This window comes from Pyrgilauda ruficollis, unplaced genomic scaffold (genome assembly GCF_017590135.1).
Source record: "Pyrgilauda ruficollis isolate IOZ18807 unplaced genomic scaffold, ASM1759013v1 scaffold159, whole genome shotgun sequence".
NCBI lineage: Eukaryota > Metazoa > Chordata > Aves > Passeriformes > Passeridae > Pyrgilauda > Pyrgilauda ruficollis.
In genome coordinates, this window is record NW_024514654.1 from 88,601 (window position 1) to 115,050 (window position 26,450).

At 45.4% G+C, this 26,450-nt stretch overlaps 1 protein-coding gene across 6 annotated transcripts in view; it reads right to left on the bottom strand.

Moving 5' to 3' along the window:
- GPATCH8 (G-patch domain containing 8) overlaps positions 1 to 26,450 on the bottom strand; it is a 57,486-nt gene that overhangs the window by 17,000 nt on the left and 14,036 nt on the right. For 2 of the 6 annotated variants that reach the window (XM_041462023.1, XM_041462021.1), the window contains exons 2-6: positions 23,205 to 23,279; positions 17,525 to 17,542; positions 15,346 to 15,418; positions 3,388 to 3,455; positions 2,876 to 2,962 (exon numbers count right to left, since the gene is read on the bottom strand). In XM_041462023.1, coding sequence (XP_041317957.1) covers positions 2,876 to 2,962; positions 3,388 to 3,414 — 114 coding nt within the window. In that variant the 5' untranslated portion in view covers positions 3,415 to 3,455; positions 15,346 to 15,418; positions 17,525 to 17,542; positions 23,205 to 23,279. Of the gene's footprint in view, positions 1 to 2,875; positions 2,963 to 3,387; positions 3,456 to 5,446; positions 5,492 to 15,345; positions 15,419 to 17,524; positions 17,543 to 22,198; positions 22,234 to 23,204; positions 23,280 to 26,450 lie in introns of those variants that run through there. The other 4 variants (XM_041462019.1, XM_041462020.1, XM_041462025.1 and 1 more) reach the window with 3 other exon arrangements.

Consider the following 26,450-nt stretch of genomic DNA (forward strand, 5'->3'; position numbering starts at 1 on the left):
AGCTGCCTGAACTCGGGAGGGAGGAACATGGCTCCAGCTGGGAATTACCCTTCAGAGCCTGCCAGGCCCAATCCCCTCCAGTGAAATATTCCCAGGAGCAGAACTGTCCCCAGGATGGGCTCAGCACACTGCCTACACTGCAGTGGGCACAGGGAGCTGCAGTTAATGGGAGGGAGGCCTTGGGGTGCTGACAGGGTCTCTCCCCTTCTACAGCTGAACACCTGCACAGGTGGAAACCAAACCTCCAGGCAGAGATGGGGTATCTCACGTGGCAACAGCCACATCCTCCTTCCCTCTTTTGCTACAGGTTTTGAATATGCACTGAGCTCTAGGACTAGGGAAATCCCAGTCCCTCAGGTGGCTGCACTGGCTGGAAATCCAGGTGTGGAAGGAGCCTGTGCTGTCCCCAGGGCTGCTGCACATGTGGGGGGCTCCGAGACACGCCTGATGCTGGGACACAGGCACCTCAGGGCTAGGCAGCTGTTCCCTCTTGCCAGGCTGTATCAATCACAACCCCCCCAGCAGAATTAATAAAACATCACCACTCTTCATCAGCTCTCTGGGGGAGGTTTACCCTGAGGAGGTGGAAGGCTTTACTCAAAATCAGTTACAAATGCTGCATCACAAAGCCCACTGCACTCGCTGCAGCATTCCCTATATAACCATTCACCATAGGCATTTCAACTGGAATAAAGAGAAATTATATTAAAAAACCAGCCTAACATTAGAGAAAAAGCACTTAAGGATCCTTTTTTCCATCTTCAATACAAACCTCCTATGGGAAGCTTCCTTCCTCAGCAAGAGGAGGCAGCAAACATTTAAGACAGAAAACTTTGAAAGGTGTTTTCCTTTGAATTTCAGACCTTGTTCATGGCAATATGGTTTATCTCCTAGTTACCACATCAAAATAACATCACTGAGCATGTTTTATATGATATAAAATTTATATTAAAAAATTCAACACCCAAGGAGAGGAAAAACATATCTAAAAAATGTTAGTGCTCATGTCTGGGATTGTTTTCAATTTCAAGCACTGTTCACTTCTACATAAAAAAGGAAGCAACTTCCTGCTTCCATTTATTACCAGATGCCCTTGACAAGGAAAAAAAAAAAAAAAAAAAAAAAGAAAAACATCAACAAATCTGGAGTTTTGAGCCTGAGGCAGGTCCCCAGGAAGACAAGAAAGGAAAACAGAGCAGCATGAGCTCCACAGAACACGGACGTTGAAAGTTCCTCTGAATCCCAGACAAGCTTCCTGTGCCATGTGCAGGTTTTTTTGAGCAAGCATCCTGTGGCTAAACAATGAAACCCAGCCATTTGAGTGATCAGAATTTATACAAAAGAAGGGAATTAAAACACATTTCTTGGCTGCAGAGTTAGCTGAAATTCTCTGAGGCTCCCTGAATGGCTGATCAGGATGCACTGCCATTGGCAGTTACATAATGGACTCCTGTGGAGCAGCAAAAAGTAATAGCTGCAGAGATTTTTCACAGATTAATACCAAAATGCAGGGGGCTAAGGATGAACTGAGCTTATAAAAACCCACTGGAGCTGGGAGAGACTGCTACTGCTCCAGAGCTCCTGAAAAAAATCTGTGCTGGATGAGGCAGGAAGAGAAAAGAGCCTCAGAGCAACAGAGGTTGGGCTGGGTTTGGAAAGGTAATTGTAAAGCCCAACAACTCCAAGATCACAAAATGGTTTTGCTTGGGAGGGACCTTAAAGCTCACCCAGTCCCACTCTGTGGGCAGGGACACCTCCCACTAAACCAGGTTGCTCCAAGCCCCATCCAACCTTCCCAGGGATGGGGAACCTGCAGGCCCCCTGGGTATCCAAACACCTGCAGTTCACTTACCAAGCAAATCAAGGTCTCAAAAAAAAAAAAAAAAAAAGGAGAGGAGGCTATAAATTTTCATAGCTGAACAAACTGCCTGAAGAATTAACTGTTCAACTGGGGAAATGGAATTTTAGATTTGCCAAGGTTATGTTTAATTTTAACGGCATTGAAACTACTTTCCCATTATTTCTCAAATAATTAAAATTTATGCTAGACTGACACTTCATTTGGATGTCTTGGGCTCTTCCTCAACCCTGGTACTCCCCAAATCTCTGGACAATTGAACAAGCAGGCTTTCCTCAGAGCTGATGGACTGTAGGGCTGGGAAGCAGAAGAGTGGATTAAAGGATGAGCAGCAACCATGTCTCCACAGAGAACCTGGTTACAGCTAATCCAAAAATGCTCCTGCATGTCACACTCAATCCCAACACCACAGCACATTTTTATCAGCTTTTGGCTTACAAAATAACCCCACAGGTTTTGTAAATCCCATAGAAAGACAGAATTTGTCTTTTTTTAAATGCTGCTTGAACAATTCTTCCAAACAGTTCCAGCCCGTCAACTTCTCCAAGATGGAGCCATGTCCTACCTTTCCAAAGCAAGCAGGATTTATGCAATAACATCACAATGTACTGCTCACTCCTCACTCAGTACAACACAAGAGCTCCTCCCCCCCAGCTGGAACTGCCCCTCTACCACCTGCAGGTTTCTTCCTGACATGGCAGGCTCACCTGAAAAATCTGGCAGCCCTAGGTGTAGGGAAGGAAATGTCCTGCTCACCCCAGGACTGCTCCTTCCAGAACAGGAGCAAAGCCCTGCTGTTGTCCTGGGGCTCTTCAGCAGCCAAACAACAGGAAGGTTGATGCCAGGAAGTGAATAACCAGTGTGTTAAAATACAAATCATCTCCACAGTGACCAAACCCAAGAGCAGTGAATTTCTACCACCATCACTGCAGCAGAAGCAGAACTCAGCCCCATCAGAACAGATCTTTTCCCAACCAGCCCACAGACACTGTGATGTTGATGCCCCTCTCTCTGTACCTTGTACTTCTGCCTCAGCTCCTCGGTGTCTTCCTTCTCCACCTCCAGCACTCGCCTCCGCTCTGTGGCATCCTCGGCGTAGTCGAGCTGTTTTAAAAAAAATAGAGAAGAGATGCAATTTGGTCCATAAATACATTGCACTACCAAATCTACCAGGAAGCACAACTTAACAACTTCAGCTGAAACAGAATCAATGCAAGTTGTACTTTGCTTTCCCTGCTTTGTCACCCCAAGTGTAAAACAGGTCCTTAATCCCTGTGATGTGGAGGGCCCTAGCAGGCCCATGACAGTTTTGGAGAGGGGAAATCTCAGAGCCCAGAGATTTTGGGGAGCACCCAGAGCCCAGAACTCAGGCTCACAGGGATAAACAGAGGATGCATTTTGCAGACAAGCGTTTTCTTACTGTGCTGATTCAAGAGCAAGTTGTTCTTTGCCTTGGATGAACAAACTCTCACTTTAAATGTCTCTCCCTCCCACTCCCCAGAAGCCCTGCAGGGGTGAGGGGAGCTCACCTCCATCTCCATCCGGCCCATGCCCATGACATCATACTTGACAACGATAGGGATGGGATCTGTCCTCCCTGGAAGAGGAACACACAGAGAGGGGTCAGCAGCAGCCCAGCACCACAGCTCACTGTACACATTGGGTTTGGGTGGTTAGAGATCTTGCCTTGGAGTGCAGAGACCAGAAAGCTACAGTGAACCAAACACTAGCCATTCTCACAGCTTACAGCCAACCCTGCGTCCAGCTCCAAACGGCACCCAGGATGATAAATGCATTTTTCTGAACATTAACTGCTCATGTAAAAGCTTCTCATGGTTAATGTTCCCCCATGACAAGCCCTGGGGCAGGGCTGATAACAGGACTTGAGTCTTCTCCTCAAGGCTTCCACATCAGGCTCCTCATCTTCCCATAAGAGTGAAGAAGCTGCTAATCACATTGCACTGCTGCAGCTCATGAATAATCAATTAGCATTTCCCTGTGAGAGATGTGGAAGCCTCCCTCCCGCCAGCTCTTGCCCTCCCCAGGAGCAAGGAATGTTGAAGAGAAAGATGGCACAGAAGCCAAACTTCCCCCATCCCAGCCACCCAGCCTGGGCCAGGGGTGGGTCCCAGCTCCCCCAGCCCTGGAGTGATGCTCTGGCCCCACCGTGTCACCTGTAAGCTGTGAAAAGGACTGGTTGCGAAGAAAATTGACTTTGAACTAATCAAACTATGCTGGAGATTTATTTTTTTTTAAAAAAACATATCTTTAATCCACTCATAACCAGCCAAACAAAGCAAAATGGGGCAGACAAGCACTTTACTACCACAGCTTTTTTTTTTTAAATTATTATTATTTTGATTTTTACATCACAACTGGCACTGGTGGTTGTGATGTAACCCACTGACAAAGTACTTACCTTCTCCAGTGCAAACCTTGAGTGAAAAAACAGAATGTTTACTTCCCTTATTATTGCTCTTGCTTGGTGTAAACAACTCTTTTGTTATACACACATACACAGGTATTATACCTTTGGGCTAAAAGATCCACACGTTGGAGTCACGCCGAAATATTCCATTGCCATCTACATGCGCAAAAGGTTAGTCTTTAAAACTGCCTCAGAAAACCTGGATAGGTGTAAACTCTTTGCCAGCATCAGCCATAATTTCTGCCAAAACCACAGCCCTAGAGGGGCTTTTGAATCTCAAAGTACAGACATGTGGTTTTATTCAGAAATAAATCCATTTAATTAATTACTTTACGGTTTTGTTGATATGCTCAGGAATTTGATAGGCAGGTATCCACCAGGTCCAAAAGTAGTGATCACATTGATCTGAAATGGTTTGGATTGAGCTTTCCTTTGGATATCTAATGCTCATCTTTGACAAGGTTTCTCTTATGCCCAATGGTATAATACAGTAAGCAGTGACTGCAATTTTTAGCAAAAGGACCAAATTAAAGACAGGTTATAAAAATGACTTCCTGGGTGCAATATCACTTTCATAACGTCTCAGCCAGGGATTTACTGGTAAGTGGTGATCCCAAATGGAATGGCTGGCACCAAGTGCCAACAATTTATTGTTCAAATTGTTTTCAAGCTTTTTTCTTTTTTGTTTTGGTTTGGTTTTGGTTATTTTGGTTCATTTTTGTTTTGCTTCTCCAGCAATTGAGATCTTTCGATGCAGCCTCATTGGCCTGGTAAACCCCTGTACACAAACAATGCATCAGTACTTTTGCCTTCTAAGGCAGTCAAAGTTTTTTGGGTTGTTTTTATTAAATTCAAAATCTATTTGGAAATTGCAGTAGCAAGTGCTAGTGCCCATCGTGTTGGGGGGGAAAAAAAAATCAAGTTTGGACAGTATTAAAAATTTATGTTTAAACTGATTTTGGCAGTTCTAACACAAACAGAAACATCCCTTCTTAGCAATACCCTTTAATGAACAAGGATCAGACAAGTGTGCATAAAGAAAGGAAAGGAAAGGAAAATGAAAGACCAAGCAGAAGGATGATGGCTACAACAGAGAAAGTAAGCCTAACATTGGTGCACTGATGACAAAGGAGTAATTCAGTCTGAAAATAAAAAATTACCACTGCTAAGTTTACCATCACCACAACAAGTCCAGGATCATAACGCTGTAAAAAAGAAACACCATTTGTTAGGCAGAAACCATTAGGGGCAGAAAATAGGCCGTTTGGCAGGGAGGATGGGTAAAAAAATAATAACAGGAGGCTTCTTGCTCACCCCTCCACCCCATGACCGTGCTCTGCCCTGCAGAACCAGGGAGCCACTGGAGCAGCTCTGACTCCTGCTGGGTGCTGGGAGAGCTCCTGGGGACGGCCCCGCTCCGAGGAGGCACTGAGGCACATGTAAGCAGGCAATTTAAAAAGGAAACAAATCAGGATCTGAAGGAATAACAAATATTCTGGGCCAAAAGGAACTCTGCTTGCAGGTAAGAGGAGAATATTCCATGCAAAAAGTGATGCCTCTGTTTTAAACTGAACCATCATTTCATTATGAATGGAACCTCATGTGTGGCATCCAGGTGACAAGTGGTACATCCAGGCATGTAGCACAGTTATGGCAGCAGTGCCAACCCCACATGGATCCCCCTAGAGCCAGCTGGGGAAGCAGGACATGCTGCTGGGCACTGGGGTAGCCTTGCTCCTTGTCCAAGGAAAGCCACGATGGTGAAGGGACAGGGACAGGCTCAGGGCCACCCCCTGCCTGCTGGCTGCCAGGTGGGACATGGGGAGCAGCCAAAGGGGGAAGAGTGCGACTCTCCAAGCTCAGCTCATGACTTCTCCTTTGAAGGAACTTCCTCAAGGAAAGCTTGTCCTACTGCTGGCCATGACAATGGGACCTTTCCCAGCAGGTAAACATGGCTTGGACCTTGGGAGCCTCCCAGGTTTGGGGTCCCTGCTGAACCTTTCCTGTACACCAGCATGCTTTGGAGGGAGCGTGAGATTCCAAGGTCCAGAATTCCCACAGCTCCTGCCACTCAGCAGGGCTGCAAGCAGTGCCACACAGAGGGCTAATTCCCAGGGCAAATCCTGCTGTGTCCCTGTCCCAGCCCCCTGCACCTCGTGACATTTATTTTCTTTTTGAGGCAGGTCCCAAACTCCCTCACAGACTGGTCACTGCACAGGCTGCAGACCCCAAAGCAGAGAGGGTTATTGCATAAAACATTTCCACACACAGGGAAAATCTCATGGAGAGGACAGAGCAGGAACCTCCAGCAGGATGGAAAAGATAAACAGCTCACTCAAGAGTCGCACCTTAGGAAACCCAATCTCAAAGGAAATTAGGTTAGTAATGATTCCCTGCACTCAGAAATGAAATGAGATTCCCAAACTGACCTGCTGTACCTGTTTTGCTTTCCTCTCCCCAAGAAATGGGAAAACCTTTCTCCCAGCTTGTGAAAAATTGCTCAGACCCAAACAAACCCTGACAGTCATCCCTTCCCAGAGCCCTGCAGTGGCAAGGAGCACGTGGCCAGGCAGGCTTCTCCAGATTCCCTTCTTCTTAACTGCATAAAGCTTTTGGATGCAAGCAAATACTTCCCCCCTGGTGCTATAAATGAGTAAATTTTGGGAAGATTCATCCTCAGGCTTCAGGGCTTTGGTATCAGACACAGGTCACGCTGCATATGGAGGACTGTGGGCTCAGGGCCATGTTCTGGCTCTGGATGTGGCATGGATGATGCTCTGCCCTCTGGAATGGGAATATCCCAGCTGGAGCTGCCATCTGAGCCTGCCTGGAAATGCCAGCATTGTCAACACCAGCCCATGTTTTATCCATTTTTTAACAAGTCAAAGCAGAAAACAGTTTTCATCAGATTTCCAGATTCAGAGGAACTCCTCCCTCCAAAAACAGCATAATGGCAATAGAATCCCAGAATGGTCTGGGTTGGGAGGGCACTTAAAAACCACTTCCTCCATGGAACAGGGACACTTTCCACTAACCCAGGTTGCTCCAAGCCCCATCCAACCTGGTCTTGGACACTTCCAAGGATTCAGGGGCAGCCTGAATTCTGAGTACCCTGTGCCAGGGCCCCACCAACCTCACAGGGAAGAGTTTCCTCCCAATATCCAATGTAAATTGATCCTTTATTTAATTTGTAACATCTACTTCTTGTCCTATTCCAACAGGTAAATTTCTCTGTTAAAGGGGCATTCAGATATAACAGAATGAAAAAAAGTACCCCAAGAATTCTATGCTAACATAATTCAATCAAATCTCTTCCAGTGTGTCCCTTATGCACAGCGTGTAAGCACCACAGATGTAACACAAGAACTGTAATCCTGCTTGTTTTGTTGACATCCTCATAGAAATTTCCCCCAGGTACAAGCTTTGTAGGATCCAATCCTAGAGGAATGATTGATATCACACTTGTCACTGGAGGAGAATTTCATAAACTCAGCATCTCCAGGGGACACAGACAACAACAACTGATCTTGTTGGACATGGAGGATTTCTCCTTATTTGTTATCTTTATGCTGCAACTGAAACCCACAGTAAGACACAACCTTCCAGGGGCTTCTAGCTGCTCCTGGCAAGGGACTCTCACTCAGCTGCATGCAGGGCAGGTTCCTGACCACAGCACAGGGGTGGATAAGGGCTGGTTTGTTCAGTCAGTACAAACCTCACTGCAGGCTCTGGAAGGGAAACAGGTGCCTGGAGTCAGCAACCAACACCTACAGGAATGGATCCACAGGGATAGGGCTCACCTTCAGCTGCACTGTCTGGGACGAGGGAGACAGGGAGGAGTCCTGAGCTCATGAATGAGTTGCACTTTTAAAGGTGAGAATTTTGCAATACTCAACACTCCTGGGACTGTTTCGATACAGCATGGGGGGCTGGCTCTGCTTCCAGGGAACAAGTGACAGGACAAGAGGGAACAGCCTCAAATTGTGCCAGGGAAGGTTTAGGTTGGATATTGGGGAAATTTCTTCATGGGAGGGGTTGTCCAGCCTAGGAAGAACCTGCCCAAGGCAGTGGTGGAGTCCCCATCCCTGGAGGGATTCAAAAGCTGTGCAGATGTGGCACCTGGGGACGGGTTAGTGGTGGCCTGGCACCACTGGGCTCCCTAAAAGTCTATGAGAAACCAAGAGCTGTCCTGTTGAAAATTCAGACTCCTCATTCAGTACATCAAAAGGGGAGAGAGGAGAAAATCCACTAATTTTCACTGATGCAAAAGCCTTTGGTGCTCCTCACTGGCTAAAAATGACACCACGTTATCAAACTCATTCCAACTGCTGCAAGAAGCAAATGAACAAACAAGGGCAAGCTTTAATCCCAGCCCCCTCTGGGAATTAGATTTGTGAGCTCATCCTGTTTATGTCAGATTTCTGGAAGGGGTCAAAACAATCAAGAGATTCAAACAAAGGTCCATCATCCTTGGTAGCAAACAAAGTTCCAGAAAGGAGAGAGTGTCTTTCAAGAACACAGAAACTGCCCTGTGAATTTAATCCTTACTAAGCAGGGGAGAAATGACAAGAGAAAGTCAAGCTGTAAACATCCCAATCACATGGAAAACTTCCAGTGGGAGCTCAAAACTTCGCAGACACACAAACCAAGGGTGTCACTTGCAGAAAGCCAAGCTGAGGTTTGACACTGAGGCACCAAGCAGAACTTCTGCGTGGAAGGAATGTAGTAGAGTTCTGGGTCACAAAACATCCCTACCCCAAATGCTGGGCAATGGATTAAAGAGCAACACAGAAGGTGCTGGAGCAAAACCACAATTTCTGGTTGATTGAGGACAGGAATTCAAGGTAAGAGTTGCTGTCTGTGTTCATCTTGACAAGTGGACAGGGCTGAAGGGTCTGCTCTGATTCGGGGCTGCACTGAGGAAGAGGCAGGTTGTGCATGGCCACAGCCTCTCCCTTCTCCACACTTCTCTCTCCCAGTTTAATAAAACTGCTCTTCCATTGCACCAGCAGAAAGGGCCGGAAGGCCTTGTGCCAAGCCAGGCAAAGGCCGTCTGTCACAACAAACATGTGGCACTGAAAGCACAATGACTGCAGATTTCACTTGAGTGGGCTACACCCACTCAGGCAACACAAATTCACCACCTGTAATCAAGGGAAGGATCTTACACCTCCAAAAGCAAACAAGGTGGCAACTGCTTCCCCCAAAGGACATGAGGCACTGAGCAAATTTCCTTTTTGGTCTGTGGTCAGCTGGGTTTTAACAAGCAGTGAAGATGGGTATGATGACAGCAGCCACAGCAGGCCAGGTTTCTCAAACTAAGTTCACATGAAAACATCACTCTTAAAACCACTGGTGTGATTTGTGTTGCAAACACAAGCATGAAAATGCTCCTCCATGCCAGGATTTCGGTTGCTGTGAGGACATGTGAAGATACAAGAAGATAAGAGAGCGATCACAGCTATTTCTTGGGTAAGACTGCCAAACCAACCACCCATACCTAATGAATAAAGGCACTGTTAAGCACTTTTATCTGCCTCTCCTGTGTTTTCCCGTATTTATTACAAAGCTCCAAAACCCAGAAAGAAATCTGACACCCCTCAGTCCCTCAGATGCTCATTGTTCCATGTTCACAGGCCTGACACCCGTCCACCGTCTGCCTCCACGAGATCAGAGGAGCCAACAAATGGAAAACACATTAATATCTGAGCTGAAGCCATTTGGCGAGCAGGTGACAGCACCACGATTCAAGACCTTGGAATTCAAACCCTGAGCTCATTTCTCCAAGCTGCAGCTGCCAAGTGATCACATTTGTGACTGATCTCAGTTGCTCGAGTGGTCAAAGCTGTTTATTGCTCCCCACAGCCTGAGGAACATCCAGCAAAGGCAGTGCCTGCAGCCACCTGGCAATGCCCTGAAACAGGGACTCGCATCCGGCTCCATCCCAGAGCTGGTGAGCACCCCAGGGCTGCCAGGAGAGGACACTTCCTGCCTGAACCATGGGATCACAGCTTCACCTGCAGCTCTGAGCAGCTTCCAGCACTTGTCAGACGCTTCTGCTCTTCCACCCTGCTCAGCCCTTGGACCAAGAGGGAATGTTTTCCCTTTTCTGAACAGATTTGGGGAGGAATGTGCCAAAGAACTGCACCATAGCGATGCTGAGGGGGGAAGTGCTGACTATATTTATCCTCACAGAATTTGCAAATCAGAGCACAAGTCTACTTGTGCTTTTTCTTTTAATTGAAAACCATGCAACAAAAATACAGCTTGATGGAAGAACTGGATTTTACCATTTGCTAACAAATTTGCTATACCTGACTTTGCTACCTAGCTGGATGTACTCATGAAAGGATAAAATAAACCCAAAGCACTTTCTATTAACTGCTGCTCCCTATATGACCAGGATGATTTACACAATCAGTGTGGGGCACACCTTGGTCAACAGGAACAGCAATGCTCTGACAGTCTGTGCAGGTGTATTGCTTTCAGCCTGACTGGAAGGGAACAAGGATGCAGGAAGGGCCCCCAGCCCTGCATGGCACTGCCAAGAGAGACACAGGCACGGCCCTGCCCTCTCCTCGCAGCGTTACATCAGCAGAGCTGCTCCCCAGGGAGATGGAAGAAGCTCTTCCAGAACAGTTACACTGAAATGATGCCAAAACTTGGCTAAAAACATAAGCAAACATGAAGGAAGATATTACTAAATAGGCAGAGGAAGCAGGGGAGAGAAGGTGTTTGTTCAGGATCAAAGGCTACAGGGAACGTTCCTGCCACTGCAAGGACCTGCCCCAAAAGGGACGTCCCTGCCCTAAACAGAACCACCTGCTGCTTCTATTTCCTGAGCACTGGAGATAATCCAAGTCCCAGCACAAACCAGCAGCCACCCACCTTGAGACTCCTTTTGGTTTCACTCTGAGCATTTTCATGACAATAACCAAGCACTGAATGAGCTGCCTGAGCCCTTGAGGAGCAACCACAGGAATTCCAGAGCTACACTGAGCCCCCAGTTACCTGAGCTGTTTGATTCACAGCTGAGACACTGGGGAGCAGCTCTGCCATGACAAATTGTGTGATTTCTGTTGCCATAGCAAAGTACTACATTGGGATTCACCTCTCAGAGATACCACAAAAGATCAGGATAATCTTGGTCTTGGGACTACTGTGGGAATGTGCAGGAAACCAATGCCTTAAAACATAACAAATTAATCACACAGGACACAGTTTGTGGCGTAGGGGAACTTGTAACTGCTTCTATAGGGCTGTTTTTAAAGGGTCAATGCTGATACCAGGCAAGAATGTTTCCAACAGAGAACTTTAGAGAGGCAAATCTGTGTTGAATACAGTTGTTACCCAGACTGGCTAGGGATGAGCTGGACCTGTCCACCAGAGCTGGTCAATCCTTCCTCAGAGCCCCCTCCATATGGCCAGTAAACATCAAACCTTCCTCCTGCCCTCTCCAAATCCTCCCTGCAGAGCAGCCCACCCTCCCCAGGCCCTGCTATGACCCAGGAAGCAGCAGGACAACCTACTCAGTTTCCCCTGGTCTAATTAAATGAGATTAAACTACTGGTTTCAGTCTTGCAGATATACCTCTAGAGTACTATTACTTCATACTAAACACAAAAGAAAAATAAAATCCAGAAATTTTCAGCACAATTATTTTTTTCAAACAAGACTTGTCAAAAAAATTGACAGGGAAAAGGCAAAGAGCTTATAAAAATATTTTCAAATGTACGAATCAAATTATCCCACTTCTGCACGTCAGTCTCCTGGCTTTTCATAATACTACTTTAACTTAATGGGAAATACTCATTCCAAGAGAAATCATTAGAGTGTGGTTGAATTCAGATTTCCCTCAGCCTCTCATTCCCCTCCTGACTTATGTAACTCCTGATTTATTCACAATCCTTGGGCTCATTTAGCACAGGACTTCACACGAAGGTCAGGCAATGCTTTTAACTGATCTTTTGCTAGTTTCATTTCTCCAGGAGACCACAAAATTCTGGATTATCAACTACAGGCATTCCCCCAAAGACAAAACAGACTACAATCACCATTTTCTCACTTATCAGAGCGCAACCATCCCATATCTCTATGGAAAAGTGGCTCCCTAAGCCATATTTCCCAAATTAAAAAAGATCCCTGTCAACTGGCAGCCCCCTCTCCTGCTTTTTCATATTCACTGGCTTTTAGCAAGCTGAAGCACCGTTTCCAAATATAACACAAGTTATTTGTGGGGAAAAAATTATGAAAAACATCAGGGAAAGAGATGAGCTGAAGGATGACTCTGCTGAATTCCTTACGAGTATCCCTGAAGCAGGACTCCAGCACTGGCATGGTCAGAGTTGACAGCACTGTTCCTGCCTGATGCCCCACTCAGCACACAGCCCAAATTCAGTGAAAGATGCAGAGGTTTCAGCCAGAACACTGCTGGTGACAGCCACATCACTCAGGGCATGGGCTCTGTGCTTCCCTACCCAAGGGCTCAGCTTTTCTCAGTAACAAGATTTACACCACAAGGCAGCTGCCCCAGGGGGTACAAAACGCCCCCCCCCCCCCCCCCACTGGAATTTTCCTGAGAATGAGCCACGGTGCACCACACCAGCAGATTTTTACCACCAGCAACTGGCAAGGGTAGATTTTAGACTGCTGCAGGTACCACCCAGAGACAGCTCAGCACTCTCACCACTGGACTCCATCCCCAGTGGGTGGTCAGAATGAAGGAACCATCACAGGGTAAAGTCCTGCAGTGTGAGGTTCTTGCCGAACAACACCACAAGACTACAAGAAAGAAACATCTGCCAGGCAGAAATGTAACACAGCATCACTTTGGGATTCAAGAGAACTAAAGAGGGAGCCCAAACTCAGACGAAGATCTAGAATTAAAAGCAACACCACAAAACTCAGCACGCTGAACTCATCCACTTGCTTTTAAGCTGAAGTGCGCAGAAAGTAGCTGAATGCAGTATCAATTCCATATGTGCAACCCAAAATTTTTGAGTTTGATGTAAGGACCTTCTGCAGGAGGTCAGAACCACACTCACAGCTCAAGGCTGCTTGAAGGGGTTCTGTTTCTGCTGCACCTCCTCACCACAGGCTGTGCAAGATTTTAGCTCAAGCAGTGTCAAGCAGGAAGAATTTAACAGGAACACACCTACATCTCTTTAGAAACCTCTCCTGGTCTTTCCTGAACAAGGGAGTGTGGAAGATGGGAAGAACTTCTGTTCTGCTCCTCCCTTCTCACTGCACATTAAATGACTTTACTCTTCAAACTCTTAGAATAAGATTAAAATTGGATGCAAATGCTTCCTTCCTGACATTTTATATTTGGATTTTTGGGCCAATCTAAGATTCATGTAGAAAGGTCACTGGATAATGAATTAAACACTCCCAACACAACCATCACCAATGCCACAGGCATGGGCTCTGGCTGCTGAGAACTCAGAGGAGAAAAGCTGGAGCAGCAGCAGCCTCCCTTCCACATCCTCTGCCTGCCCAGACCTCTGGAGAAGTTGGCTGGCAGGTGGACAAGGCACTTCTACCTCCCAAAAACGCTGAAATTCCTGCACATGCTCCAAAGCCTACATTAGGAAGGCTTCAGTACTGAACTGGGTTAAATTGGTGTGTTATTTTCACTCCTGTATTCCTGTGAACAAGCAGGAAGCACAGGAAAGCCCTCAGAGCCCACATCCACAATTTGCTCCCAACCAGCAGAGCTCCAATGGTGTGTGAGAGATCTGGAACAGCTCCAGCACAGTGAGAGGCACAGGGGGAACATCTAAATCTGGACAAGACTCAAAGTGCAAATTCCTGTTCGGCCCATGGGACATGGTGACACCACCACCCCCTGCCCCGACTCCAGACCTAGCCCCATAATCCATGCTCACTCCATCACATCTGAGCCTGAAGCACTCTGAGCCCTTGGGCTGTGTTTTGGGATCTACCCGGGGCTGGGACAAGGCTCTTCCTTCTTTCAAGCCTCTGTGTTTCCACACTGGTGACACACAGAGAAATACAGGGCACCCAAAAGAGAAAACACTGAGTTCCAGCCTGTGATGCACATCCCATGTCCCAGAGGAAAGGCCCAGAGGTAACAGCCACAACTCCACCTGAGGTCTGGCCCCAGCAGGGACATGAGAGGACTGGACAGTGCCATGCATCAACCTGAGAACTCCACTGAAATCACATTAGAGGAATCCAGAATCATTAACCTGCAAGGCAGTCCTGCCTGAGAGGTTAGAGAGCTTAGTCCAGGGATTAATAAGCATTCCCAGAGTTTGGAGAACTCATTACCTCTTCACAAGCCTCCACAGCACAGACACCCCCATGTCTAAGGGGGCTCACTCATGGAACATGGATTACAAGCTCTCAGATCTTCAGACTACAGGCATGGGAACATGAGTGAGTTACTGAGGGCTCAGGGCACACCTGAGCCTCAAACACTTCCACAGGTTTCTACAGAAATGGGGTTTAGTGTCGCAGGAAGAATTCAGGCTCAAGACAGCAAGGTCTGGTGTGTGCTGGGCCAACCAGCACTTTGGTGTGCCAGTGAGATTTGCTAATCCCTGACAAACTGCTGGGAACAGGAATAAGTCCAACCTGCGACAGTCCTGTGGAGAAACCAGGAGTGAGCCTCTCCCATCCAGAGAACCTCTGCCACCACTTTCCATCTTCAGTGGGCCCTTTCCTGGCCTTCTAATGGCTTCTGAGCCCGGTGAGCAATAACAGGTCATGGGAACTACCTCAAATCTTTAATTCTTTTAACACCAAAACACCAGCATAGTTGGAAACTGCACCACTCCCTGTCAGTGTGGAAAGTGAATCCTCCTTCCTCCACGCTGACTCTCACACATCCACCACACACACAGCTCTAACCTGTACCAACAAAGGGAGGCTGCAGCTTCCACTTGCAAACTGCCAAATACCAAACTCAACAGCGCAATTGTTTGGATATATTAATAATGGAAAGAAAATCTAATCTAGGAACAAAAAGCAGAAATAATTTTGTTAAAGACCGAGGCTGGAATTGAAGGTTTCAGACACAAGGGACTGGACTTACCCTGCAGTGACTTTCCCAATCCCTGGCCCAGCTTCCACCCATGTTTCTGGAGTAAGCGATGTCCAATATTATCCTGACAGACAGAACAGAGAAAACAAACCAAAAATATTCCAATAATATATTCTTCCCTTCCCGCTGACATTTAAACATGTGATGAGCAAGAGATTTTTCTACATATATATGCATGCAAAAAAATGCTACTGAAAAGGCAATATATGCCCAATAAAGGGAAAGACAAATGTCAAAAATTGCTGGCTAGAATTTTTCCAGGGGGATGGGTATTGGGGACGGTCACTTTCTGATGGTGTGCTGGGCAACTTTTGTGCATCACGTTTAAAAGAAATAAAAAAATAATAAAACTAAAAAGCAATGTGGAAGAAAATAAAGTGTACCAATAAAAATTGACAGTAAAAAGCATAAAATCAAGCTATTTATACAATCATATCCATCACCTAGACAGCACCACTTAAGATTTTTTTGGTAAAGAAAATCTACAATGTGTTTAGTCATTTTGTTTGTGTGTCAGGCTTTTATAATACTGAGTAAGTTGTAAGTGCAAGACTGCCCCACCACTAGAAACCAAAACACAATCAGAGCAAAATCCAGGCTAGACTTGATTGGGTTTTTTTTATATATGTATATATATATATAAACTAGCATGCAGCCAATATTAAACTGAAAAAACAGTGAGGTTAGTAAAACAAAAAAAAAATCAATTAAATAAAATGAGCTCAAGCACAGACTGGGTGATGCATTTCACATGTAAACTAACAAAAATACTAAGATGTTAGAATGAAACAGGCCTAGCAATAAGTTAACAGCAAGGAACCATTAGTGCATGTAGGGGAAACAATAAGCATAATGTCTCATCTTCCTAAAAAAAAAAAAGCTATTTTGGAATAACTGGAAAAGTACTGACGCAGCAATTAAGTGTCAGCTTTGGCAATGGGGCTGAGCAGGGCTCAGTGTGGAAATTGTTGTGTTTTATGCAAGGTTTCTGCCCCCAGACAAAGAGCAGAGCACTCACAGCGCCCTCGAACCACCTCAGTGTGCCAGCTCGCCCTCAGTGACCAGTTCACCCAGTTACAGGCAGTGACCAGCTCCTCAGAGAAGGACTCTTGGCTGGGACCATGTTCACCTTCCAACCACAAAAAATAAAAATCAGATATGAACTTGTTGATTATTAATTATCATCAGGCAAATCACAACCCAAAGTATCACAGAAACATCCTGAATTGTAACAGGATGTGACTCCAGAACACTGAGTGGTACATGAAATCCAAAAAATAATTCCATCTATATGCTGCAGGTTTCTTTAATTAAATAACAGTCATCAACAGAAACCAGAGTATGTTTTGTCACTCCACAGCGAAGAAAATGACCACAGGGTTTGCACAACTTTGGTGAATCAGCTTGAAAGGCACAACTTTCCCAAAGATATTGGCTGCATGGATACATTTTTCCTCAAAAAGATGTTATCAAGTACAAATTTTGGATTTTTTTTTCTGATATCCTAGTGAAGTCAGACATTTTGTATTCCTGTATTTCCCAAGGAATAATGTACATTTTTCCCACACTTCTGGCTCTGCCCCAGGACATAATTAGGGCTACACAGAAAAAAAAATTAAACCAGGAGACATAAGGAAACTTCTGGGGATAAAAGGTCAAATTAAAAAAATTTTTTTTAAAAAAATTAAAAAAAAAAAAAAAAAAAAAAGAAAAAAAACCACCAAAGAAAAACAAACAGGGATGGATCCCCACCACAGGCACCATGGAGAAGGCTCTCTGTTGGGAAGACAGGAACACTTACCTGCAGGCACACCTGGGCAGCCAATCCCAAGGGCCACAGAGTGCCCCATCCTGGCACAGAGGGGCTGCAGCTTGGAATATGTTTGGGATAAGGCACTAATTGCCCTACCCTGACAAAGGATCATTAAATCTAAAAGTTGGTGCTGACAAAAATGGCTGCGTTTTCCAAAAGGAAAAAAAAAAAAAAAAAAGAAAAAAAAAGAGAAAGCAAAAGAATTCAAAGGACAAGGAGTACTTTGCAGTCTTGGCCAAAGGGAGATGAGACATTGTGCTGACTGTGTGTGTTATGAATGCACTAAAATAAAGACAGATGAAGCAGAACGCTATTCCAAAAGCAGTGCAAGTGGAGTGAAAGCATTTCCATACGAACCTGGCTTTAAAAACTGGGCTGTCAAAAGAACAGTTAAATGTAACACAAAGTAAGAAACTGTCCAATCACTAATGGTAGTTTTTTTCTTTTGCTTTGTTTTCAATTCACTGCTTGCAAGTAATGTATTTATTAAAGAAGAGTGAAAGCATAAAATAAATTCAACAAGTCAAGACCAGCTGGGAGATTCAAGAGCGGTGTGTTGTGACTGACAGTGAAAGGGGAAACAAATGTTAAAGGGAAAAAGAAAAATTTAGAAAGGTTATACACATTAGCACCACTTTTACAGACCCACTCAAGAGGATGGTCCCGAGTTGTTTGACATAAATTGGAATCATGCCTGAACATTGCCTTGTCTCAGTTCCCAGGAAGGGGTTGTTCCACTCCCCCCCCCCAAACTTTTCCATTTGTTTGTTTATGCAGTGGGACTACTCCCTAATTTCAGATCCTACTCAATTGAAATGGAGCATCTTCTGTTGAACTGAATAAGGAGAACAACTCTAACAATTTAGAATTAACATTTGAGTTGAGACCTGGCCATCACTTTGGTCCTTTCTGGCCACGTTCAGCTCCTCCCTCTTTTTCCAATGGCTAACCCAGACCTCTGATGCAGGCAGACTGACAGAACTGCTCTTCAGTGCAAATCCTGCCCTAAAAATTAAATAAGGGAAGGTCAGGCTCGCTTAATCCCATGTGAGAGCCTGTCTGCTCTCTAGGGAGTAACCAGGGATATTGGGACCAAACTGTGACATGGGACAACAAATGTTGTAACAGCTGACAGCTTTTTTTTTTTAATGCAGTTTGAAGTGAAAGTTCTGTAAAGTACAGCTACTTTCATATAGAAGAGATGGGGCTTTTCACAGCAAGCTTCCTGCCCATGTCATGAGCGGTCACTCCTGTTGAACAGACTATCCCCACACTGCAGCAGCTTTCCTACAGAAGAGCTGCAGTGATCCACAGAAACACCACAGCCCTAGGAGGACACCTCTCATTTCTCAGAAGAGGGCTGGCATGAGTCTCCTCATTTTCTTCCTCTGCCACTTTGGGAGCTCCTTGTATTACAGCCACAATAAAAATTATTGACGCAGCCAAAGTAAGTCTCCCAAAAGGTGTCTGAGTGAGCAAGGGAGCTCTCCTGGACCACGTGGGCACAGGCTGTGGGATGCTCCATGCAGGGAAAAGGGCTTGGCAGCTCTGGGTGGGACAATGCCAGCTCTGGAGCAGGGCAGCACTGATGGAGAGCTCTGCTCTAATGACAAAGCAGAACTTCTCCAAAGGTGTAGGAAATGCAAGGCCTTGGGTCTACCAGACCTTTACCAGAGCTGGGTAAGCTGCTTTGGAAAAACCTCATCCAAAGTGACTGGGCTCCAGCAGCTCTAACTGGCCTCTCAGATCCCCATCCTGTGCCCTTGCTTGCCTTCCATGCAGATCAGTGATTCCTGAGCAGGACATCCCCAGCACAAATTTCTGATAAAGGTCCTGGCCAATCAAAAAAGAAATTGCTTACAATTATAAGATAGGTAGAAGTCCAAGGTTTTGATGATGCCTGTGGGATGTAACCCACATTAGCAGTTTTGCCTAGCACAGGTTTTCCATGAGATTCCCACGATCCCATCACTCATCCCAGCTCGGGCAGGAACCATTCCTCTCTTGAGTGGATTGTAAGCTGTGCTGACTGTGTATGGAGGAATCTATAAGCAAGGATCAGATGCTACTGGGTGAACCCATGCAAACAAGAGGTTGAAAAGATTCCCAAAACAAAACCTAGAGCTCACTACAGATGACACAATGAAGACCAGAGAGAAAAGCCAAATAGTAATGCTACACCATTCAGCTTCCAGAAGCACATTATTTATAGCGCTGTCCACATATGGCTGCTACTAAATGTCAAATCAGCAGCCTCATCAAATGACACTTTGGAACTAGTGGAGTCCACAGATCTGTACAGATTTGCAGTGCCACAGCCCGGCTCGGCCAGGCTGTGCCAGCCCCTGGTGTCCAAGCACCACCGACTGCAGCCTGACACGGGGGCTCAAGGCGCCCCTCATGGCACCGAGCAGCATTAGAGAGAGGGGAAAGGACATTTGTTAGTCAGGACAAGGACAAACTAACAAGCTCCAGGATAAGTGGGTGATTCCCAGTCTGGCCTCCAACCTGCAGCGGTGACGGCGTGGGTCCACCCCTGACACTGCCTGCACGGGGCCAGGGCTGCTTCTTGGGGGCTCTAAGGGCTGTCTCCTACTCCATCTGCACTGCTGGGATGAGGAAAACCAGGAATTCACAGCAAAGAGACTCAATAAACAAGTAGAGATAAGGAATTAATGTGAAGAAAATCTGGATTCTATTAAAGCTGCAATAATTTGTGACTTCCCATTCAAGTACCTGAACTCAGTGAACTCAAAATGCCCCCAAACAAATGCATGCAGCTTCTTGAGTTTAGAAAAAAGGGTGAAGTGCTCTGATTTTTCAAGGACACCAGTGATTGCACTGACATGAACAGCCAGTGTAAGTGCAGCATCTTTCAAAGCACAACAAGAAAAAATATTACTTGTGGGGGGGGAAAAAATACCAGTATTTGTAGCTCTGAAGAGTCCATTGATATGAAATACTTTCTTCAATTTAGTAATAGAAAACAGCTGGCACTTGTTCAGGCCACGTCCATCCCTAGCTCCTGGCAGCTCTGTTTTCCATAAACGTACTCTGGTTAGAGTCCCATGTTTCAGAGCAGACATCTTTGGCCTAAATGAGCTGTACACAGCAGGATTTCCACAGGAACAAAAACACCAGTAGGCTAATTGAGGACACGTTTCAACATTGTAATGATCTGTAGACTCCCAAACCTATTTTTCCAGCCACCTTTGAGTTGCATGCTGTAGCAGTACAGTCAGCACCTCTCAACAGATAATGCTGCAGAGATGGATGTCACATCAGTGGGGACTGTCACAGGGACATGGCACAGGAAACACTCCCCCCATCTCCAAACACCTGCAGGCTTTGGAGCACCCTCCTGTCACTAAGATGTGGGAAGCTGCAAGGAACACATTTATGAGAATATACTAAATCCACTCTTTTTTCTGAAGAATGACATTTTAACTGGGAAGCACTTTGATCTGCCACAGTCATAAACACAGGGTGGTCATCACCCAAACTGCTTCCATACCATGAAGCACAGGCTCACTCATGACTCTGAGCAGACTCCTTGGAAAAGGCCAGTTGCATTGTTAACAGAGAACTTGTTAAGGATTAAAACCCAATTCATTAATATTGAAAATACTTAGATGTGTGGTAGTCCTAAAACATCAATTTGCCTTTCCTCCTTCCCTCTCAATTTTGGTTCTGGGTGAGCAAACAGCATAAAATAGAAGGAAAAAAAAAGCCAAAAGAGCAGAATGAACCCTCCTTTCCTGGTGAAACATCTTGCAGCAAAGGTACCCCACTGAATTCTGCCAAGGAAACTGTCCCTTCTGGTAATGTGTAATGTGCCAATTAAAAGAGCACACTGATCATTAATAGTGTGGAAGCAAAATCACCTCCACAGGTGTCAGGAAACACAACAAAGTAATTCCTGCTTCCCAGATGGGGAATTAAGGAATCAACAATGTATTTTTACAAAGACCATGTGAAACCTCAGAAGTGACCAGTTTGTTTCTGACTGCAGTCTCTGATACCACCCTTGCTCAGGCCAAAACCACCCCATGTGCAGCAGTCACAGCTCTGAAATCCTGGGATGGACACTGGCACAGCTGGAGTCACCATCCTCGGAAGGCTCACAGGCCATGGAGAAGTGGCATTTGAGGACATGGGTTAGGGGTGGCCTTGGCAGTGCTGTGGGACTGGATGCACTCAATGAGCTTAGAGGGCTTTTCCAACCTTAATGATTCTGTGATTCTCTTATTTCAGACAAAAGAAGAGTGGAACAAACTTGATTTTAAAGAACAAGTTGAGGTTTTAACTCTTTCTCCTCATAAAACAAGCCATTCTCTTGTCTTCTTCATCCAACTGTTTTCAATTAGGTTGAACTGTACCTACCAAGGAGTTGTAAAGATTAAAAACGTCCTGACATTTGGACAGTGAGAGACAAGAATAAAATATTAAAGCCGTAATTTTATTTTTTCTGCTGTAGTTCAGCATTAATCAAACTGCACAAAGCATTACTCCTGTGGAGGATGAGATCTGCACAGTGAGCCCACGTGGGCCCAGGGTATCTGCTCATGCTTTACACACTTCCATAGGCATCCTTCCCTCTGGATCGCCAGAGATGTAATCTGTGACCTCTTCTATTCCTTGCTTTGGAAAGCACTTTTGGAAATCAGGTAACCAGTATAGTCTGTAAGCAGCATCTGAATTATTTTGAAATGCTAATTTCCAGTGTGGTCCAGAGAAGGCTACCAACACGTATTTCCCATTTTATTTCCATCCAGCTTGGCATTTTAATTCAAATCCCTGTGTCCCAAGGTGAGACTGAAGTATTCAGGAGAAGAGTGAATACCAATTCCCATCTCTGCAGCATTATCTCATGCGTCATCAATTACTGCCATGCCTAAATCTAGCATCATGCCAGCACATTAAGACAGTAGGTACTATATGCAGTGTTCACTGGACCAGAAGAACAGAAATAAGAAGGGGAAAGGAAACCCTAGAGAAGAAATTAAAAAAGGCAGACCGTGCAATACAAACCAGATCATGGCTGCTTAGCTAATATGGGCCAACTGCTGCGGAAGAAAAACGTCGAACACCCCAAGTTGTGTAAATTTTTGGTAAACATCTAACACGCACACAAACACACACAACACCAACCTACACACCAACAAAAATATATAGTGGGCTTTGGCTAACACTGGCTCTTCTAGGGGCTCACTAACGTGGAGAAACTTTAACTTCAATTAATAGGCAAAAGAAACACCTGACAAGTACTTTCTTAATAAAAATCTACACTTAATCAGAACACCACTAAGTGCCCCTTGATTATTCACTACAAGTTTTCTTGTTTCTGAAGGAAACTGCAAATGAAACTTAGCTAAAGCAAAATGCCAAATGTGGGTCCAGTTTAAGCTGAACAAGCTGCTGTGCCTAAAACCAGCAGAAGGTGCTTTGCAAAGACAAAAATTAAAAAGCTCCAAAAAGATAAAAATTAAAACTAAACAAAATCTATTTTTTCCCCATCTTACAGCAGGAGTCTTCACACCTAACTCAAGGTAAAGCAATTTTAGAGAAAGGCTCAGGGCAGCTTCAGCTCCATGGGGAAGGACTGCTGGACTAACACTGATCCCTGTCTCCATACCGCCAGGTGTCATTCTAACACTTTAAAAACACTAGTACTTTTCCAAAAATATAAACTAAAAAGGATCAAAATGTATTTCACTATACTCTTCCATCAGGTTCACACTTAAATTAAACTGATTCTTCAAAGAAAAGTATAAAACCTTAAAATAAGTATCTATGAATAAATGTATTATTTTAAATAATTCCTGAAATATCATGTTGAACTCAAATTTCAGGTTTTCATTTTAGGACTACTTCAAGATTAAATCCCAGGCCCACTTAATGTCAGCATGCAGTTTACCACCAATTACCCCTCACTGCCAACAAGGTGCCCACTGCTCTCAGATTTGACTGCATTCACATCAAGGACCATCCGACACGGCCGAATTCCGGGAACGCTGCTGGTCGGGGGGGGCCTTACCGATTCGATGGGCTTGTCTAGAGACGCCTGCTCTATCTCCAGGTGCCCCTCTTCATACTGATCAAAGTGATTGCCCTGCAAGAGAAAATCAGGGTCAGCTCCACAGCACAGCACACACTTCCAACAGTTTAGTGTACAGACAAGTTTGGTTAAAGTGTTATATTTCATATAATTTTGCTAACAAATGAACTTATTAAATACAGGCTCAATTCAGTGTATCAGTTTTAAGGACAAAAAACCCTAAAAATAAGTCAATTTTATGACAATCATAAACTATTAAAAGTTGGCAAAATACCAAACATTTATAATGACAATGCTTCTCGATTTTTTTCCTTAGAAAGTCTACGAAAACACTGAGCACAAGCACCAGTGCCAGCATGGAAACCACACGTGACAAGGAGCAGCAGGAATGGATGTCCCCACCACTAGAAGGCTTTCCCTGCAGCAGGAATTTGCTTGAGGGACACATATGACTTCATACAGCTTAAGCCAACAAAACCCAACAGTGGTACCAAAGGAAACCTGTCCCTGTGCCCACAGTGCTGGTCCATGGTGTGGAGCAGCCCTTCCTACAAATCTGAACAGTGATCTGTCCATGGAAGTGATCCCCCAACACACCACACAGCCTTATTCCCGACCTGAAGCAGCCCCCTGCCAGCTGACCACCATCCCCCTTGCAAAAGTTGCATCTTCCCACGTTTTTGGGTGAATACTGAGCCTGTAGGTCCCTGAGCTAGGAAGGCAATGGCAATCTTTGATCTCCAGAACAAGTGCTGCTGCTGGAACACAACAGTGAAGGGCCATTTCAGGAAAAGCAAACACCTCCACTGCAGCTCTGCCATAATTTGAGGTTTCTGAAACCTCAAATTCCTGACATTTCAAACATGGTGAACCACTTTTGGCTGTTCAATAGGTCCATGATGTAACACATCCACTGTCACTGGCACAGACCTGGAAAGGAAACACTCGGACTTTCCAGCTGCAAACTTGGAAGCAAAAGAAGTGAGATTCCAGCAGTTGGGATAAGGCCAAAAGCCACTGAAGGGGGTGGTTTCAGTGGGCTCTCCTACATTCCCAGGCCCTGCTCAGTGTCACAGAAACTGCAGGAGGTGCCAAGCCTTGGCTGCCATCCCCCACTCCCCCCTCAGGCCCTGCAGTACCACTGGAACCTCTGGCTGCTCTGTGCACACCAAACCCCTGGCAGGTTCTATTTGCATCCCAGCTCCACAATCCCTTGGAGCAAGGAACACACAACACTGCTGCCAAGAGAAACGTTGTCACCCTCCTCCTTTGACCAATACCAACTTCTCCTTCTGCAAGAATTTTAATGGAAGCCAGCACCCGAAAGAGCAAACTGCAGTTGTAACAGACTGACAGTTGGAATACTACAAGCCAGGCACCAGCCTCCAAAAATCCTCTGGAAGGAGTGTTCCTAAGCAGGAATGCAAATCTGCAAGGGAACATCTTGACTAAAACCTGGTGCCAAGAGAAGGTGCTTTGATGCTGGTGCCCCAACTTCCAGCCCATCCATCATCTGCAGGCCCTGGTGGCAAATTCACCCTGGCCATGCTGTGCTCCCGGGCATCATCTTTCCTGTGGCCTCTCCAGAGCAAATCTGGGGTTTAATCTGCAGGCAGCAATCCACTCTCATTCTTTTTTTTTTTTTGGACAGCCTTCAAGGAGCAAGCTGAAGGCAAACTTACTATGCACAAGCAGTCGTTGAGCTGCTTTGGAAGGCTAACAAAGTTCAGAGACAACGTGGTGTGGATGCACAGACTTTGTGTGTGAGGAGTCCAGCAGCACACACCAAAAACTTGCCTCAGTGGCTGGGGGACACCCCAACCTCCCAAAATATAGTGTACAAAAGAACCAGAACAGTCAGAAGTGCACACACTGCCAACACTGGCAAAAACACATTGCTAAACTTCATCTACTAAAACATTAAACTCACATAATGCTCAGTTAATCAACAGCTGAAACCCTCTCAGCACTAACCTAGACACGTCCCTGCGCCTCCTCTTTCACCCGCTGCCTGCAGGTAGCTCAGCACACACCACTAAATTATCTGGAATAGCTAAATATTCCTGCCCACTCCCCAGCTCCTCTGGTGGGCTGCCTGCCAAGGCACAGAAAGCTGTTTTTACCGAGGCAAGGGTCAATCCCAGTTCGAGGGCAGCACACCTTGCTGCTCTGAGGCTTCACAAGTCACTTCTTCGGTGCTTAAAACAACATCTCCTCCCTGAAACTATGCAAAAGGCTGAGCACTCCCTGTGCCACGGCCAGAGAATCAGAGATCAAACAAAGCCTTTGTCTCTAAGTTCCAGCGATCCCACCACTACCCACTCCATGTATTTTGGGGGCTATTTTATATATTCATATTCTTTGGGGTTTATTATGTACTTGATCTCTACTTGTTCCTGGTTCAAACAGCTGCAATACTGAAACTGGAGCTTTCCAGAGAGGCAGGTGCTGCCTGCCTCTGTAGGTCCTGGCCATAAAAAGGCGATGGGGCACAGGGAACAGGCCCCGTGGGAATGCTGCCAGCCTGCTCCTGGGTCAGGAGGGTGTTTCAGGCTTGGAAATCCAAGGCTTCAAAATAGCAAAGTGTCCAAACAGAGCCAAAATCAATACTCATCACAGAGACTGCTCTTTATTTATCAATATTTAGAAGAAATTATAAAGGAAAATTTCCCTTCCACCATAAAGCAGCGCATCCCGGAAAAAGGCAAGCAGACAATCCAATGGTTATTGTGAGGTTGGATTTATGGGGGTTCAGGCCAGTGATGTTTAATCAGGTAAGAGAAAAATAGCTCTATGGCTATGGCCACAACAGTGCTGTTTGCCTTCATGGGGATCCCAGGCCTTTTGGAGCTGGAAGCAGCACAATCTGTTCCTTTGCTTCTTCGTCTCTGGAACTGGCTAAGGAACAAGTTGGGGGAATTCCATCTGTTTCCCTCTTTTCCAAGCCACAACCTGGTGCATTGATCCATAAAACATTTCTGTTTTGCTGTACCTTAAGACAATGAATCAGAAGAACACAAAATACTTTAACACTTAAATCAAATTAATTAAACCCTAAATGCTGGATCTGTTGAGAATACATTTCTAGCAAACACAAACCCCAAGCACTGACCACGTTTCAGTATGATTTTGAAGTGTGTCTTCTCCAGACTTGAGAGATGCTTCCTACAGACTTGAGAGATGCTTCCCACTTCAGAGGAAACTTTATATGAAAGGAAGGATTCA